This window comes from Pan paniscus, chromosome 21 (genome assembly GCF_029289425.2).
Source record: "Pan paniscus chromosome 21, NHGRI_mPanPan1-v2.0_pri, whole genome shotgun sequence".
In the NCBI taxonomy this organism is placed as follows: Eukaryota; Metazoa; Chordata; class Mammalia; order Primates; family Hominidae; genus Pan; species Pan paniscus.
Genome location: NC_073270.2, coordinates 19359226 through 19378050, shown reverse-complemented (window position 1 = coordinate 19378050; position 18825 = coordinate 19359226). Strand labels below are relative to the sequence as shown.

The 18825-nt window shown below is 40.6% G+C and overlaps 1 protein-coding gene across 2 annotated transcripts; it reads right to left on the bottom strand.

The window, feature by feature from the left end:
• Positions 1-1356: 1356 nt before the first annotated feature.
• On the bottom strand, positions 1357-18576 carry POLR3F (RNA polymerase III subunit F). Of its 2 annotated transcripts, XM_003810610.6 has the most exons (9): positions 18445-18576; positions 16953-17070; positions 13101-13168; positions 12550-12617; positions 10821-10933; positions 5829-5972; positions 5501-5608; positions 4192-4383; positions 1357-2519 (listed from the first exon to the last, which is right to left on the bottom strand). In XM_003810610.6, the coding sequence occupies exons 1-9, from the start codon at positions 18504-18506 to the stop codon at positions 2442-2444; spliced, it is 951 nt and encodes a 316-aa protein (XP_003810658.1). In that variant the 5' UTR covers positions 18507-18576; the 3' UTR covers positions 1357-2441. The 2 variants fall into 2 exon arrangements, with proteins under 2 accessions (XP_003810658.1, XP_034803582.1); XM_034947691.3 differs by lacking the exon at positions 5829-5972.
• Between the last annotated feature and the right edge of the window lie 249 nt (positions 18577-18825).

Sequence of the window (18825 nt, the reverse complement as noted above, 5' to 3'; positions counted from 1 at the left end):
ATTGGTTCTCACAAAGTGTGCTTCTCTGGGTGGAGCAGGCTGGCACTTCAGTTGAACCCAGGTAACTTTCTCTCTTTTTTTTTTTTGGAGACGGAATCTCGCTGTCACCAGGCTGGAGTGCAGTGGCGCGATCTCAGCTCACTGCAACCTCCGCCTCCCAGGTTCAAGCGATTCTCCTGCTTCAGCCTCCTGAATAGTTGGGACTACAGGTGTGCGCTACCATGCCCAGATAATTTTTGTATTTTTAGTAGAGACAGGGTTTTACCATGTTGGCCAGGATGGTCTCGATCTCTTCACCTCGTGATCTGCCCGCCTGAGCCTCCCAAAGTGCTGGGATTACAGGCGTGAGCCACCGTCCCTGGCAAACCCAGGTACCTTTCTCTTTGGCTTCTTTTTTTTTTTCTGATCATTTTCCTCATGGATTTCAGGAAGCCATCTCGGCTCTTAGAGTGCTTCATGTGCTCAATATGCACATTAATGCTCTTGGCAAGAATATAGCCCTTGTTTATTTACAACAATGCCAACAGCATGCTGGGTAACACTGTAGACTCTTCCAGTTTTGCCATGGTAACACTTGTGGGGCATTCCTTTTTGAACAGTACCCATTCCCTTGATGTCTACAATATCACCTTTCTTATAGATTCGCATATACGTGACCAAAGGAACAACTCCATGTTTTCTAAAAGTCCTAGAGAACATATATCGGGTGCCTCTCCTCTTTCCGTTTGTGTTCATCATTTTGGCAAATTACTGGAAGATGGGGGTTCTGGCCAAAAGGCTGTGTATCTTATATATGTATGTATATCCAATACTTGAAATAATTTTTGTTACAAAGAGCTAGTGTCATCAAATGCTAATTCACAGAATGTGGCCTGAATTTTATTTTACTGATACCATTTATCTTAAAATAACTCTTCTGATATCCACTTAGAGCATCTCCAAACTGGTATTAGAACCCAACCCTCAGTACTAGTGGAGCCTGAATTCCTTTCCATGGGTCCCATGTTTTTGGCTTGGATACAGAAACTTCTAAGTGGAGCTACAAAGTGAAAATATGAAGCTGAAATTCTAAAAAGCCGCACAGTCAACTTCTGTGCAACAATACATCAAATAACCTAGTGTTTTCTATGTGGCTGACCATAGGAACTGAAAGTGTTATTAGAACTGAGGACAATTATAATGGCTTTCTGCTTAGACACATCACACCATGATTTAGAACAGAATAAGGAAGGGAAATAAATCTAAAACAGAGTAAGAGAAAAAGAATGTTATCCCCTCTCTCAAAATAAAGTGTGAATGGAGGGCATGGAGTATATTTAGTTTCAGTTAATGCTATAACAGAATACCATAGACTGGTGGTTTATCAACAACAGAAATTTATTTCTCACAATTCTGGAGGCTGGGAAGTCCAAGATCAAGGTGTTTACAGATTTGTTTTCTGGTGAGGACCCACTTCCTGGTTCGTGGATGTTTGTCTTCTCCCTTTCACATGGCAGAAGGGGTGATGGAGCTCTCTGGGTCTCTTTATATAAGGGCACTAATCCCATTCATGAGCGCTGTTACTCTCCTGACCTATCACTTACCAAAAGCCCCACCTCCAAATACCATCACATTGGAAATGAGATTTCAACATTAGAATTCTGGGGGCACACAAACATTCAGTCTACTGCAGACATTAAATAAGAATCTAGGGTAAATTCTAACAAAGAATACATTTGGGTTAAAGAGTGAAACATAAGACTTTAAGAAAGAAGGAACAGTGAAAATATTCTTTAGAATGGAAATGATAGTATTTATGTACTGAAAATATGTCCTTGACAGTAGTCATTGGGTTTGAAGTAAGTATGGTAGCATAATCTCCTAAAAGAACATTTCTGATATAAAAAGGAATTAATATTGTGCGGAAAAGGCATGTTCCACTCTCCCCCAGTCATACCCCAAGTTTGCACTCTTTGCTATTCCTGCCTTTAACCACTTCTAATTTCTTTTCAATGAAACCACTGAGAAAGTAGGAAACAGAAATGGTGGTAGTGAACCAGATATAAAAAAAAACTTCCAATGAAGAACTTAATAAATAACTTTAAAAAGAACATTTTTATACTCTAGCCATTATCATAGTACTTGGTAAATACGGGTTATGTTGGCATCTTTTTCCTTGACCCATCAGAAGTCTTGAAAGATGTGGTCCTCCGGAGTTTCAAAGTGTTTTATTTATTGAAGAATGAATTTCACTACTAACCTTATTTCTTTCATACTCTACTGGCTATTTTACCAATATAAATTTAGTCTTCATAAATAAAAAAATGTTTTCATAGCAGCAAGTCTACGTCCATTATTGTGAAGTTTGCTTTCAAGGAGATTTCGTGTTCCATCATGAATTAAATTATCTGCTCCCAAAGTAACTTCATTTGCAAAATGTCAATAAAGTTCATAGCTCTCTATTAAAATTCGAGCCACTCTGTCATGTAAATACAGTTAGATGGTGAAATCTCACCACCTTCGTGGCAGTCATCAAAAACCTTTAAAAAAGAAAAAAAAATTATATTCAAATTAAAGTTTTAAAATATCTAAGACCCAACCACTTATTTAAAGCAAGATTAAAAACAAAACTTTCAAACTGAAAGGGACTAGGACTGTATTTAAGAACATATTATAGCCGGACGCAGTGGCTCACACCTGTAATCCCAGCACTTTGGGAGGCCGAGGTGGGCGGTCAAGACCATCCTGGCTAACATGGTGAAACCCCGTCTCTACTAAGAATACAAAAATTAGCTGAGCGTGGTGGCAGGCACCTGTAATCCCAGCTACTCGGGAGGCTGAGGCAGGAGAATTGCTTGAACCTGGGAGGCGGAGGTTGTAGTGAGCCAAGATCGTGCCACTGCACTCCAGCCTGGGCGACAGCAAGACTCCATCTCGGGGGGCGAGGGGGGAGCGGGAAGAACATACTATAATAGTGCCTGCTTTGTGATCATCAAGTTAGGAGTAGTAGAGAGGCTTTTTTTACCGTAGCATTAAGATGACCATGCTCACCTGTCTGCTGGGCAAAAGGCTATCACCAGGTAACACAGGAATATGGGCAGGGAGACCTATACATATGAATGACTTAATTTTGATTAACCAAATGTTTCATGTTTAGCTACCTTTTTGTGAAGGGTGCAAAACAGAATTCCTAATATGTTAGCCTTTTGTCTAGGGACTGAAACCAAGGCATAGAGAGCTTAGGCATATAGACAAAGGTTGGTATAATGAAATAAAACACACACAGGCTCATGACTATAAATGCCATGAGGACTGGGACAGTGTCTCTTGCTTTCTCTTGTATCCTTAGTGCCTAGAGCATAGAGTTGGCACTTACAATATTTGGGAACGAATGAAGGAGGAGTGCTGGGGCATGCTGCAGGGGAAAGACATGATCTCTGGGTTTGAATCCCGGTTACTTCTAAGCTGTATGCCCCTATGTCTTCCTAAGCCTAAGCTCCCTCACTTTTAAGGGGAAATAACACCACTAGCTTCAAGAACGTAAGGAGGATTAAATGAGACCGCCTATGGAAATCATCAAGGACATATCTGGCCCAAGGTAGGTTCTCAACAAATCTCATTTTCTGCCCTATTTAGGTGAAATGATTAGCCCTCATCAAAAAGTGTCCATTTCAAGGCCAAGAGCAGAAAACGCAAATATCCTTAATGTGGTTGTTCCAAGAAAGAATGTAAAGCAGGGGGCCGGGTACAGGGGCACATGCCTGTAATCTCAGCACTTTGGGAGGCTGAGGGGATCACCTGAGGTCAGGAGTTCGAGACCAGCCTGGCCAACATGGTGAAACCCCGTCTCCACTAAAAATAAAAAAAATTAGCTGGGCATGGTGGTGGGCGCCTATAATCTCAGGTACTCAGGTGGCTGAGGCAGGAGAGCTGCTTGAACCCGGGAGTTGGAGGTTGCAATGAGTCAAGATCGTGCCACTGCACTCCAGCCTCGGTGATAGAGTGAGACTCCGTCTCACAAAAAAAAAAAAAAAAAAAAGGAAAGCAATGATGTGTTCATTAAAGGTCTGTTCATCAAGGTTTCATGGAGGTTTGAATAGCTCTTGGTCAACCCTAAGAGTCTGAGAAAACTGGGCTGTGCTTGCTCTGTTTCTTAATGTGGCACTTGCACCCGCGGGCAGTCAAGTGTAAAGTGAAGCCACTTTAACTCACCGGGCAGAGTCCACAGGGTGCCCGGACCAAACCCGTGGGAGGGATGATTGGATTGACTGCCCTGTAGAGTTTCATGTGTCCATCTACACTGCCAACTGTGCCTTCTTTTGCAGCAATAATCGTCATCTCCACTTTTCCATCATAAATGAGTGTATTCAGGATGGTTTCAATGTCTTCCATGGATAACTCTACCTAAAAAAGGGATACATCAGAAAGGACACAAGTAGGATAGGGAGACATCCACTTGGAGGGTGTTAAAAACAGTAAAGGGTTGCTGGGCGCAGTGGCTCACGCCTGTAATCCCAGCACTTTGGGAAGCCGAGGCAGGTGGATCACTTGAGGTCAGGAGTTCGAGACCAGCCTGGCCAACATGGCAAAACCCTGTCTCTACTAAAAATACAAGAATTAGCTGGGTATGGTGGCGGGCACTTGTAATCCCACCTACTCGGGAGGCTGAGGCAGGAGAATGGCTTGAACCCAGGAGACGGAAGTTGCAGTGAGCTGAGATCGCACTACTGTACTCCAGCCTGGGCAACAAGAGCCAAACTCCATCTCAAATAAATAAATAAAACAGTAAAGGGTCATAATTCTGCTGTGAAATGGGAGAAACATTATGCTGGGGTGGAGTAATTTAAAGCACAAAGAGGAGGAACAATAGTCCAAGTTAGCACAAACCACTGAGGTGCCAGGGACAGAACTCTAAGCTCATGCTGAGTTTGACACTTTCTGGTATCTTTACTTCCTAAGTAAAATCGAGAAATCTTATAAAAAATAACATTTCTTTAGCAGGAATTTATTGGAGATTTATAAAATGCTTGAGCAGAAAGGCTCTTTAGACATCAAATAGTCCAAGTTCCTAGTTTTTATGAGAAATCTGAGGCCCAGGAAATTAAAGTGACATGTCCAAAATGGCCACTTTGATTTCTTCACTGTGAAAAGCATCAGTGTCCTTAAAAAAAGAATTTCAAAAGGCTAGGGTACAGTGGCACTTTGGGAGGCCAACGCAGGAGGATCACTTGAGTCCAGAAGTTCAAAACCAGCCTGGGCAACAAAATGAGACCCTACCTCCAAAAAAATAAAAAAAGCATCAGTGTCCCAAGCTGAGTATCAGTTCAGACAATGCCCAATGGCAGTGACTGCCTTTGCCTAAGATACAGGACAGTATTTTCCCAAAGTGGATTCTGCAGAATGTTCGTAGCTATCATCTCAAAAAAAAAAAAAAAAACAATGTGGGTCAAATACATGTTTGGAATACATTGTATGTGACAAAGAATAAGTTTTAAAAAATAAGATGAAATTCAGTTCTGACCTTACTGATTCCCAATTCACAGATATATTTCCACACTTCATGTGATGAGGCAAATGAACTATTTCTTTGTATCATTGGGTTCTGTTTGCTTTCTCGTGCTGTTTCTGCCTATAAGGATTGAAACATAAGAAATGTAAATAAGAATATTGGTGTGTTTTCTGAATACACTTTATACTGAGTCAAACCAACAGCAGAACATATTTAGTTTAGTAAAAATTCCCAATTTCAGGTTTTTAATTCCTATAAAATATGATAAATAGATTAAAATCCTTTGTGAAAAACTTTTTACAAGAGGGTTTGCAGTGATGTTTCCTCAATCATACCTCACCTTGGACTGTAGGAATTTAAAACACTGTTGGTTAAGCACCTCTACAAATTCAGATTCAAAATCCTGGTCACTGTACCAGGCTCCACCAGTCACAGACCGGTCTGGCTGCAGGTTATAGAGCATATACACCTTCTTTTTTGAGGCCTAGGAAAGAACATGCACAGTTCATGTGTTTATAAGATAACAATTTCCAAAAACAAAAACACCTATATTTTGGAACAGTTTAAGATGTACAAAATTATTGCAAAGATAGTACACAGAGCTCCTATATACACCATGCTGTTTCCCCTATTTTTAACATCTTGGATTAGTGTGGTACACTTGTCACAATTAATGAACTAATATTGATAAATCATTACTAACTAAATGCCATACTTTATTCAGATTTCATTAGTCCTAATGTTCCTTTTCTGCTCCAGGATTCCATCCAGGACATCATACTACATTTAGTCATCTCTCTCAGGCTTCTTTTAGTTGTGACAGTTTCTCAAACACCGTATTTCTATCACTATGGACTCATGAGTATTTATTTTATACTTTGATTGACATTCAATTACTTCATTGTTATTCCCACACTGGAAGCTTTGGAATGCTTTGGGCATTGGAAGCTTTTCACTTGGTTCCTGTATCCCTTTGCTATGCTCCCATCGTGTGTGTGTGTGTATTTTAGCACTTTTTTTTTTCTTTTGGAGACAGGGTCTTGCACTGTCGCCCAGGCTGGTGTGCACTGGTGCAATCTTGGTTCACTGCAACCTCTGCCTCTTGGGTTCAAGTGATTCTCCTGCCTCAGCCTCCCGAGTAGCTGGGGCTACAGGCATGCGCCACCATGCCCAGCTAATTTTTGTATTTTTAGCAGAGACGGGGGTGTCACCATGTTGGCCAGGATGGTCTCGATCTCTTGACCTCGTGATCCTCCCGCCTCAGCCTCCCAAAGTGCTGGGATTACAGGCATGAGCCCCCATGTCCAGCTATTGTAGCACTTTCTTACTTTCTAGCACTACAAGATGTCAAGAGCATTTTCTTTTCTTTTTTTTTTTTTGAAACGGAGTTTCGCTCTTGTTGCCAGGCTGGAGTGCAATGGCACACGATCTCAGCTTACTGCAACCTCCACCTCCCAGGTTCAAGCGATTCTCCTGTCTCAGCCTCCCGAGTAGCTGGGATTACAGGCGCCTGTCACTACGCCCAGCTAATTTTTTTGTATTTTCAGTAGAGATGGGGTTTCACCATGTTGGCCAAGCTGGTCTCTAATTCCTGACCTCAGGTGATCCACCCTCCTTGGCCTCCCAAAGTGCTGGGATTACAGGCATGAACCACCCTGCCCAGCCGTCAGGAGCATTTTCTACATGTTCATTTTATTGCATGATAGAAACCACGACTTGGGCACTAGATGTGTTCATTGCCATCGGGATGTCATCACTTCTAGGCCTTCTCAGTTGGCGGCACGAGATTTATGTGCGCATATTAACCCTTGTATATATACATAGCTATACTCAATATTTCTAAATATAACCATCTATATTATTTATATTAAATTACACAAGAGTCCATACTGATGTTTTCAAGTCTAATCCATTACTACATGGATCATTCTAACTTTCCTTGTTTGTCTGTAACTGCTCACTCCAACACTGAGGAACCCAAATTTCACTGGGTTGTAAACATGAAGAATTTGGGCCAGGCATGGTGGCTTATGCCTGTAATCCCAGCACTTTGGGAGGCTGAGGTGGGCAGATCTTTAAGTCTAGGAGTTCAAGACAGGCCTGGGTAACATAGTAAAACCCTGTCTCTACAAAAATACAAAAATTAGCTGAGCATGGTGGCACGTGCCTATAGTCCCAGCTACTTGGAAGGCTGTGGTGGGAGGATGGCTTGAGCCCAGGAGGTTGATGCTGCAGTGAGCTGTGATTATGCCACTGCACTCCAGTCTGGGTGACAGAGCCAGACCATGTCTCAAAAAAAAAAAAAAGAAAAAAATTTGGCTAGACTTTGTCCCTTTTTCCTAGGAAATAACTTCTACATCTTTGGAATTTCCCAATAGGCCTTGTTATTCATGGTGAATCCCTTAGATCACACCTGGGTTTATGCTAACAAGGTGACTCCTGATAGGACTCTAAATAGTTTCAGGATAGGAGTTGTCCATGCTGGAAAGACCAACCGCATGATTAGAGGGTTGGGGCTTTGGGCCACATGACATCAGTCCAATCTCTTGGGAGAAGAGAGGAGCTGGAGATTGAATTCACTCACATGACCAAGGATTCAATCAATCATGCCTGTATAATGAAACCCTAATAAAAACTTTGGACAGCAAAGCTTGGGTGGGCTTCCAAATTTGGTTAATGCTTCTGTCATACAAAATAATTTCACCACCCTAGAAGTATTTCTCATGCTTCACCTATTCAACTTTCCCTACCATCCCTGCCCTCACCCCGATCTTTTTAGTCTGTCTAGTTTTGCCTTTTCCAGTATGTCATATAGTTGTAATCATATAGTATGTAGCCTTTTCGGACTGGCTTCTTTTACTTAGCAATATGCATTTAAGATTTACTCATATCTTTTCATGATAGCTTATTTCTTTTTATAACTGAATACTATTCTGGTTTGTCTATCCATTCACCTATTGAAGGATACCTTGGTTGCTTCCAGTTTTTGATTATGAATAAAGCTGCTGATTACGAATAAAGCTGCTATAAATATTCACGTAGTTATGTGGACATGAGTTTTCAAATCAGTTGGGTAAATACTTAAGAGCTTGACCTTTGGACAATGTGGTAAGACTCTGTTCAGTTTTGTAAAAACTGCCCAGTTTTTTAACAAAAGGACTGAAAATTTTGCACCTTAGCAATGTATGAGTGTTCATCTTGGTCTGTATCTTGTCAGCATATGGTATTACCAATTTTTAGATTTTAGCTATTCCAATAGGTGTGTAGTGGTATCTCACTATACTAAATTTTACTTTAATTTGCAGTTCTCTAATGAAAAATAATGTAGAGCATCTTTTCGTATGCTTATCTGCCATCTGTATGTCTTCTTTGGTGAGGTTCAGATCTTTTGCTCATTTTTAGTTGGATTATTTGTTTTCTTTGTGTGTTTTTTTTTTTTCTTTTTTTGAGATGGAGTTTCGCTTTTGTTGCCCAGGCTGGAGTGCAATGGTGCAATCTTGCTCACTGCAACCTCTGCCTCCTGGGTTCAAGCAATTCTCCTGCCTCAGCCTCCCAAGTAGCTGGGATTACAGACATGTGCCACCACGCCTGGATAATTTTGTATTTTTAGTAGAGACAGGGTTTCACCATGTTGGTGAGGCTAGACTTGAACTCCTGACCTCAGGTGATCCACCCGCCTTGGCCTCCCAAAGTGTTGTTTTCTTATTGCTGAATTTTAGGAGTTCTTTGTATATTTTGGAGACAAGTCCTTTATCAAATATGTGATTTGCAAATATCTTTTAGTATGTAACTTGTCTTTTCATTCTCTTAACGTGTCTTGCAAAGCAGAGGTTTTCAAAAAATTTTGATAAACTCCAACTTATTAACATTTTCTTTCATAGACTACTATTGGAGTTATAGTCCAAGAATTCATTAACAAAGCCAAGGTCATGTAGATTTTCTATGTTTTCTTCAAAAAGTTTTATAGTTTTGCACTTTACACTGAGATCTAAGATTATTTTAACCCTTAAAAGGACACAGAAGTTCACCAACGGATGAATGAACAAAAGGTGATATACATCTATACAATGGAATTTTAATTGGCAATAAGGAGGAATAAAGCACAATATGGATAAATCTTGAAAACATCATGCTAAGTCAAAGTAGTCATACATAAAAGACTACATATTCTATTATTCCATTTATAGGAACTGTCCAGAATAGGCAAATCTATAATAAAGGCAGAAAATAAATTATTCGTTTTTAGGGCCTGTGGAAAGAGAGGCTGGGAAACAAATACTAGTGGCCACATTTGGGGGTGATGAAAATGTTCTAAAATTAGAACAGCGGTGATGGTTGCACAACTCTTAGCTTATAGTAAAAACCAGTGACTGTAAATCCAAAGATTTTACACTTCAAAGGTTGAATGAATTCTGTGGTATGAATGATGAATTATATTTCAGCAAAGCTGTTATTAAACATAAAGATGTAGAAGGAAGACTGACAAAATGAGGCTACATGATAGGGTTTTATTATATGATTTTTTCTACCTTTGTATATATTTGAAATTATCCATTAAACAATGTGGAAGGGAAATGCTATTCTGATAAATAAAATCACTAATAAGCATCAAATTCTTATAAGTGATGTTATAATTCTTATAATTCTTGTTTTATTCAAAAATAAAAACTTGAAGCAACATATGTAAGTGGTTATTTGAGGAAAGGTCTACTCACTGCCACAGACCTAACAGCTCTGAAATTATAAAATTTAAATTATAGCTGTAATTCTTATGAAATGTGTATTGAAGCAAACTTTATTCTAGGGGAATCTCAGTTCCTCTGATGTCTAAATCAGTGAGGTCAGGGGCAGATGTCCCAGAGGGAGCCAGCTCTGGAGCAGGGGTGGGGCAGGATGAGGAGCAGGAAAAACACACGTGTACTAGAAGAGAAGCTCCACCAAGGCAGGGATCTTTCTACGACTTGTTCATTAATGTATCCCAAGCACTCAGAACAGTGTCTGGCACACAGCAAACACTCTTTGTTGAATGAGAAAGCTAATATGTCGGGATAAAGTAAATTATCTTACACACCACAAAATCTAGGAAAAATGTTCACAGTTCCAAAGATTCTTCACTGAAGACAGTAAAGTAGTTTTAGATTTTTGAGTGGGTGAGTGAGACACCAAGAACTAACTGTGTAGGGACAAGTCTAAGCAGTATCTCCAAACCAATCCAACATGAGCTAAATTTTTAAGTCTTTTTTGACCAGCTGTTCTAAATCATGACATAACTTCAAGAATAAAAACTTGAAGCAACATATGTAAGTGGGTATCTGAGGAAAGGACTACTCACTGCTACAGACTTAACAGCTTTGATAAGCTTTTTACTTTCCAGATTCTTCAGAATTTTGTTGATTTCTGTTAATGGCAAATTACTTTTATAGCGGATATCTCTGCTCCATATTCCTATAAGAAAGTAAAGTAAAATAAGTTGAACTATGGTTTTCATGGATTTTTAATGTTATTCCTCTAACTTGTGTCTCATTCCAAAGCTAGCAGTATAAAGCTAACAGTAAAGAATGCTGGCTAAAGTAGCAAAAGTATGCTAAACAATAAATAAGTATAATGCTTTGTAAGACTTATTATAATGATTTATAATTTCTAACTAGAAATTTCTTGGAATCCCAGTGTGGCAAACTTTTAAAAAACTTATGGAAAGGGCTGGGCATGGTGGCTCATGCCTGTAATCCCAGCACTTACGGAGGCCGAGGCAGGTGGGTCACCTGAGCTCAGGAGTTTGAGACCAGCCTGGCCAACATGGTGAAACTCTGTCCCTACTGAAAATACAAAAATAATTAGCCGGGCCTGATGGCATGCACCTGTAGTCCTAGCTACTCGGGAGGCTGAGGCATGAGACTCGTTTGAACCCGGGAGGCGGAGGTTGCACTGAGCTGAGATCACACCATTGCACTCCAGCCTGGGCAACAGAGCAAGACTCCATCTCAAAAAAAAGAAAAAAAAATTATGAAAACGACGTTTTTATAATGGAAGGAAAAATCATGGATGCAATGGAATTTTATCATCTGTACCCTTATCTCTGTTTTCTGATATTTTCATTTTAGATTGTAAATGTGAAATACAAACTTAAATTTGGGTCAAGGTCAACTGCCATCCTCAAGTGGGACAAAAACACTCTTTAGATGAGTGTCTGCATGCATGTAATCCATTATTTATACAACATTGTATTTATGAGATGGAAAAGGAAGCCTAGGGTTCTTACGGCTGCTAAAAGCCCTGTGTGAGAAGCAATGATTTCTTTTTCAAAGAAGGAAATAAGTGTTATATATGGAAAGGGAATGTATGTAAATATTTTGCTTTATTTTCTTCCCAATGTAATGGCATATGAGATAGGAAGATTAAAAAATATGCAGAATGGCTTTCTCACAGGACTATTTTAAAAAATGTTAATTTTAATAAATATAAGAATTAGTTCTGTAATTTCAGATTACATCTCAGTTTTTCCAGCTAATATCAATGACTCAAATAGATCCCAAATTATTGTAACTTAGGATTGCAATTTAGATACAGTTCTTCAAGCGGGTAGAAGAGGAACTATAGCTGCTGAGGGACATCTGTTAAGATGCTGCTACACCACACCGGCTTTCCTTTTGGTCCTTGCAAAAACGAGAGGTGTCAGCATCCACAATTTATAGATAAGATAAAGAAACTGAAGCTCACAAAGTTTAAGTAACTTGTCCATGGTCATATAGCTAGAAGGTACAGATTTAAAAAAAAAAACTTAAATTTTATTTATTTTGAATAGATAATACATTCATGTGACTCAGAATTCAGAAGTCTTTTTTCATCCCTGGACACAGCCCTCTAGTTCTTCTCTCTTTCAAGGCAACAACGGCCTTACTCTTGGGTGTCCTTCAAGCACATGCATGTTATATTTGTATGTTCTATTCCCTTCCTCAGTATACTCTGTCCACTGAGTTCTACCCTGGGAAGCTGAGATCTGGGTCCCTATATCTAGTTCCAAAGACAATGTTTTTTTTCTGCTTCATCTTTCACATGCTTACCTTTATTTCCTGCATCCTCTATGATTTGATATACTAGTTTTTCTTGGTTATCGGATCCCTTCATTTTACTGTAGTGGAATAAAGTAAAATTAGTAAGGTAAGGACTATAGGATAATCTAATAATCTACATCACTACTTAAACAAAATTAGCAGACAAGGTCACCACAGTGACATATTTACCAAAAGAAAGGCTTACCTTAAAAAGAATGAGACAGAGCTGTGTGTACCAACATGAAAAGATGTCCAAGATACAGTAAGTGAAAAAAACAAATTGCAAAACAGAATGGATAGCATGATTCCATTTTTGTTAAAAAAAAAAAAGAGAAAGATTATATATAAATATATAATCATCTATGTGTATTTATATATAGCTAGAAGAAAGGATATATACTAAATTATTAAGAGCAGTTACCTCTGGGAAATGGAATATATCATAGGAGGCAGGGATGATACACAGGACAGGTTTATGTAATTTTGTATTAGCTTTATTCCCAACACATACGTTTGCAAATAATAAACATTTTCTTAAAATTAAAAAAACAAGTACTTACCCAGCATTCTGAGAGTCCTTTATTCTATATAAAAGGCCCGTATTGCTCCTTAAGAGATCCAACTGACCCTAGTTTTTAAGACAGTAGAAAACAGGAGTCAGTTATTTTGGAGATATGTTAAATCAAATGACAAATGTTGATGCATTCTTTAACATTCTTAATTTTTCAAAACCTGCTCTTTAATCTCAAAATTTTTCAAAATATCACTAACAATTTCCTGTAGGCTAGATCTTGGCTTGGTTATATGATCAATGCATAAAGAATTTTTAAAAAGCAGCTTGAGAATAACAATCTATATTAAAAATCAATATAAATCCAAATTACATATATAAAATAAATAAAAATATAATTTATATAAATAAAAAGTTGAAATAAAGACTAAATAGGCATATTCTGTTGCACAGTGAAAAATAAAATTTATAAAGTTAATGGCTGGGCGTGGTGGCTCACACCTGTAATCTCAGCACTTTGGGAGGTCAAGGCAGGTGGTCCATTTGAGATCAAGAGTTTGAGACCAGCCTGGCTAACATGGCGAAACCCTGTCTCTACTAAAAATACAAAAATTAGCCAGGTACAGTGGCATGTGCCTGTAGTTCCGGCTACATGGAAGGCTGAGCTGAGATGGCACCACTGCACTCCAGCCTGGGCAACAGAGCAAGACTCCATCTTGAAAAGCAAAAAACAAACAAAACAAAAAACAAAAAAAGTTAACAGTGACATTTACTGAAGTCAGCCAATGAATAAAAGGACTAGAGTAGTATTGTTTTTATATAGCAAATCAAAAGTAAAATAAAGTATGTCTGTCATGCTCCTGAATTTCCTTGGGTCCGAACTTAAGAGAACCCAGATAATTATACCACTAGGCTCTGGAAGTACTGGAAAGCCACAGTTGAGAGGGACGCTATTCCCTTGTTTATTTATGTATTTATTTAGAGACAGAGTCTCACTCTGTCACCCAGGCTGGTGTGCCGTGGCACAATCTCGGCTCACTGCAACCTCTGCCTCCCGGGTTCATGCGATTCTCATGCCTCAGCCTCCCAAGTAGCTAGCATTACAGGTGTATGCCACCATGCCATGCTGATATTTGTATTTTAGTAGAGATAGGGTTATGCCATGTTGGCCAGGCTGATCTTGAACTCCTGGCCTCAAGTGATCCGCCTACCTCGGCCTCCCAAAGTGCTGGGATTATTGGCAGGAGCCACTGTGCCCGGCCCATTCCCTTGTTTTAAAACAGACACTCATGACTTGGAAATGGATTTACATACTGAATGAACAGTGACACACTCCTGTTCCCTGACCCCACGAAGTGGCAAAGTAGGACTACAAGGCCCAATCCAGAGGCTCTGGTCATTTATCCAGCTTATGAATATTTACTGAATACTTGTACTGTGCCAGGTGTTATGACAGGTGTTTGGGGGAACAACATTAATTCTAAAAGGGAAACACACCGCTGACTTCAATACCCATCTGGTTGGCATTAAGATAGAGGTAAGTAAAGCCACCCTGAACTCCCAGATTGGGTACTCGGAGAACAGGCTGCGGCCCAACCTGGGGGGGTTCAGTGACTTCCTGGAGACAATGGCAGAGTTGAGTCCTAATGAGTTAGTCATCTGTAAAGAATAAGAAGAACCTTCTAAGCAGGGGAACAACATGAGTCCTGTGGCACGAAACAGCATGATGTGGCCAGAAACCAAAAACAATCTGCTCCTCCTGAAACCTAACTTTTGAAGTAGAGTGGTGGAGATGAGGCTGGTGAGCAATGCAGGGACTCAGTGTGGGAAACCCAGGAGTTTGAACTTGAATCTCCAGTATAAACAAATTGTAGGTGGTAGAGTGCCTTGGTCAGACCTGCATTTAAGACATATCAGGGGCCAGGCTCAGTGGCTCATGACTGTAATCCCAAATCAGGCTGGCTTCTCTGAGACAGATGGAGTCATGGAAACCAGTTAAGATGCTACTGAAGCTGTCCAGGTAAAAGCCATGAGCCTGAACATGATGCAGTGCCAGGGATAGAAATGGAGGGGGTGTGGACAGCAAATTTAAGAACTGTTTTTAAGAGCTAAAATCAGAAGCATTACATGATTTATTAATAATCACTCCCTTTCTTAAGATCCTTTGATAGCTCTACTACTGCCTGCGTACAACCTATAGCCAATAGGACTCGCAGTGGGTGGGTGGTGGCAGAGGTGGTAAAAGAGAGGTGCTGAAGATGATTTTCAGTCAGAAGGAAAGAGCTGAGAGGGCGATCAGAGGAAGAAAAGAACTTTTTCCACTGCTACAACCTCCCAGAATCCCTTCCTCTGTCTTTCCTAGAGCTGAAGACCTTCACCACAGTGAAATAACTAGAAATCAGCAACATTCCTTTGTCCTTGGGCTAGAACAGGGGTGAGCAATCTGCTCCACAGCTTGTTTTTATAACTAAAGTTTTGCTGGAACATGGCTGTAGCCATTTGTTTATGTATCATCATCTATGGCTGCTTCTTGCTAAAATGACAGTGTAGTTGTGACAGAAATCATATGGCTCACAAAGCCTAAAACATATACTGTCTGGCACTTTATAGAAAAAGTTTGCCAACTCCTGAGCTAGAAAATTGATGGGAAAGGTTTAAGAAAAGATTCATCGGACCCCAAATCTCCACATCCAGAGCCCTTGGAAATCCAACAAGGCTAGTAGACTTAAAAAACAAATCAGTCATTCAGATGAGGCCTTGGCATAGAACTCTTTAACCTAACTGCTACTAAAGCCAAACTGAAATGCTCTTAGGAAAAGGATGTTTTGGTGATGAGGGAAAGTAAGGGAGATTTAGAGCATCGGCACCACTTGGTGGGTTTTTAGACAGTCTTGCTTGTTTGTTTCTGGACAGATGGAGAATGGCTTCACTGATAAATTCCATTGCAATGTCACTGGGGGCTAAGGCTGCACTTCCTCCCCAAAGCCCAACATTCTTCATTCAACTGGACTCATTCTTGCTTCCTGAAATGCTCAGAGTGACAATGTGGAGAATGAAACCCTGATGACTGGGCTCTGTGACAACTCATAGGAAAATCGGGGGGTGGTATATTTTATAGGAAATGGCCCAACACCAGCAGTAGGAAGCAAACAGAAGGTGAGAACAGACTAGGCCTATGTATGGCAGTGGCAATTAATAAATACAACAGTTATACCATAATACATTTATTTCATTTGTCTTATAACGCATAATTATTTCTTCTTTTTTCAATTCAGGTAGTTTGAGCTGTTTCCTGGTTTAGAGTCTTATCAGTCAAACCTAACACACTTTCTCGTTTTATGACTGCTGTATTAGGGTTCTCCAGAGAAAAAGAACCAATAGGATACACCTCCCTCTTGAAAGATTCATCAGAAGGTATTTGCTCTGTGATTATGGAGGCTGAGGAGTCCCATCATCTGCCCTCTGCAAGCTGGAGACCCAGGAAAGTTGGTGTTGCAGATCAAAGGGCTGAGAGCAGAGAGCTGATGGTGTAGATACCAGTCCAAGTCTGAAGGTCTGAGAACCAGGAGTGCTGAGGGCACAAGATTCATAGCCCAGCTCAAGATTGAATTCAAAGAGTGAATTCAATCTTCCTCTGCCACTTTGTTCTATTTAGGCCCTGAATGGATTGGATGATGCTCACCCAACTGGACCCATATCTACTTTACTCCGTTCACCAATTCAAAATGCTAACCTCTTTCAGAAACACCCACACAGATACTCCAATAAAATATTTAACTAGATATCTAGGAATCCTGTATCTTAGTCAAGTTGACATGAAATTAACCATCACAACTACATAATAAAAACCAGTGATAATCAGCATATCAGTAATTATGCAAAATAGTTAGATTCACCTTACCATAGACAACAACCTATTGATGGCTACTGCCCGCTGCTGGGCTTCTATATGAGGCATTTCATTCTGAATTACTTGGTCTGTGATTCCATGAGGGAACTGGTGACATAATTCTATAATCCTAGAAACAAAGGTATTAATGTTATCCTTCATGGTTACCTGTTTCAAGAGACAGTGGGGGTAAAAATACAAGTAGAATAGTTTGAAATTGTGCCTTTTTCACATTTGGCAGACAATCTGGATTTCTGTGATGGTTTTGGATCAAAGCATGTTAGAAATTGAAGAAGATGATTTCTAAATACATGTTTACAGTATTATTGTTATTTAAGAATATTTCTTTTCCTCACTAATAAGAACTTTAAATTAGAGCAAAAGTCTAATGAAATCACAGAAAAAATATTAAAGCTGAGACTTCAGTTGTCTCGGGTGTAATAAGCATGACAAAGTTAAGCCATAAATCTGCAAGCTGGAGACAAATGCAGATGTTTCTGGTGGGAAGCCAAAATTTGTTATGACAATTCACCATAATGGGGCCTGTTTTTGGAATTATACCTACCAAACAAAAAAAGTCAAAATCCTCACCTAGTCAACATCAACAAATGTATTATTCCTAACAGTCTGAGAAAGTTGAGTCTTTTAAAACTACGTGAAAATCTAAGAGTGGCAGTGCCTCGGTAAAATATAAAACTGGGCCGGGCGCGGTGGCTCACGCCTGTAATCCCAGCACTTTGGGAGGCCGAGGCGGGCGGATCACGAGGTCAGGAGATCGAGACCATCCCAGACAACATGGTGAAACCCCGTCTCTACTAAAACATAAAAAATTAGCTGGGCGTGGTGGCGCGAGCCTGTAGTCCCAGCTACTCGGGAGGCTAAGGCAGGGGAATCGCTTGAACCTGGGAGGCGGAGATTGCAGTGAACCGAGATCGCGCCACTGCACTCCAGCCTGGCGACAGAGCGAGACTCTGTCTCACAAACAAACAAATAAAAATAAAAGTGGCAGAGGCTTTGGGTGTCCTAAAAGTCTTGAGTTCAATACTGCACTGAAACCACCTGGCTTAATGTTACTTCGTAATCTCCAACTGTGCCCTAACTCCGCCTAAACGTTTTGTCATAGACGTTCCCTTAGTGACAAGAGCGATCCTGGATCAGAACATGTATTCACAAGTGTTCTACAGGGAAAGAAAGCCGAGGGCTCCTCTCAAAGCACTGATCGCGTCAAAGTAGGAAGGCAGCACGTCATCACAACTTCCCCAAAAGTATCAGGTCAAAGCCAGCCAGCTACACAAAGCTGCAAGCTGTCAAACCCATTTTGAACTTCTTGAGTTCTGCTCTCCCAGGATGGGAAGGAACAAGTGGGTCCAGAACCCCGCAATCGTTTTCCCGCGTGCTCACCTAACCCGCTCCGGCCACTCCCAAGGGATCCCGGAGAAGGGGTCCAGCTGCCCAAATGACTGGGCGCCTGATGGAGTGCCAAGCCGGAGCCTCACTGGTTTACCTGTTTTCTATTTCGACCGGATCCGCGTCGGGCGGCTGCACCTTCACCTTCACCTCCGCCATGAGGGCGCAGTTCCTGACGCCTGGGGGGAAAGACGCACGGAGCAGCCCGATAGCAAGCCAGGGAACCCGGGGAACCAGGGGAGGATAGCGCTCTGCCGAGGGCGAGGGGCCTTCTTCCTCGTGTCGCAGCCGGTCCTTCCTTGCCTTTCGGCGGGAGGTGGCCAAGCCGCGCCTGCTCCGGCCCACTTACAGGCGCCGCTACAGCTTCTTATTCTTGTTTTCCAGAATGTCAATGCCCATCGGACGCACAAGCCTGGTTCTTTCATTCTGAGTTGGGAAACCAATTTTTAGCACTTGGCAACTCTGTGAAGGAATATTC

Bases quoted from the DNA above. Each gene is read 5' to 3' on its own strand.
- POLR3F (XM_003810610.6), bottom strand. From the start codon at position 18,506: ATGGCGGAGGTGAAGGTGAAGGTGCAGCCGCCCGACGCGGATCCGGTC. The intron at 17,071-18,444 runs GTAAACCAGTGA...CTTTGTTTCTAG, and splicing joins CCGGTCGAAATAGAAAACAG to GATTATAGAATTATGTCACC. The intron at 13,169-16,952 runs GTAAGGTGAATC...CTTAAAAACTAG, and splicing joins TCAATAGGTTGTTGTCTATG to GGTCAGTTGGATCTCTTAAG.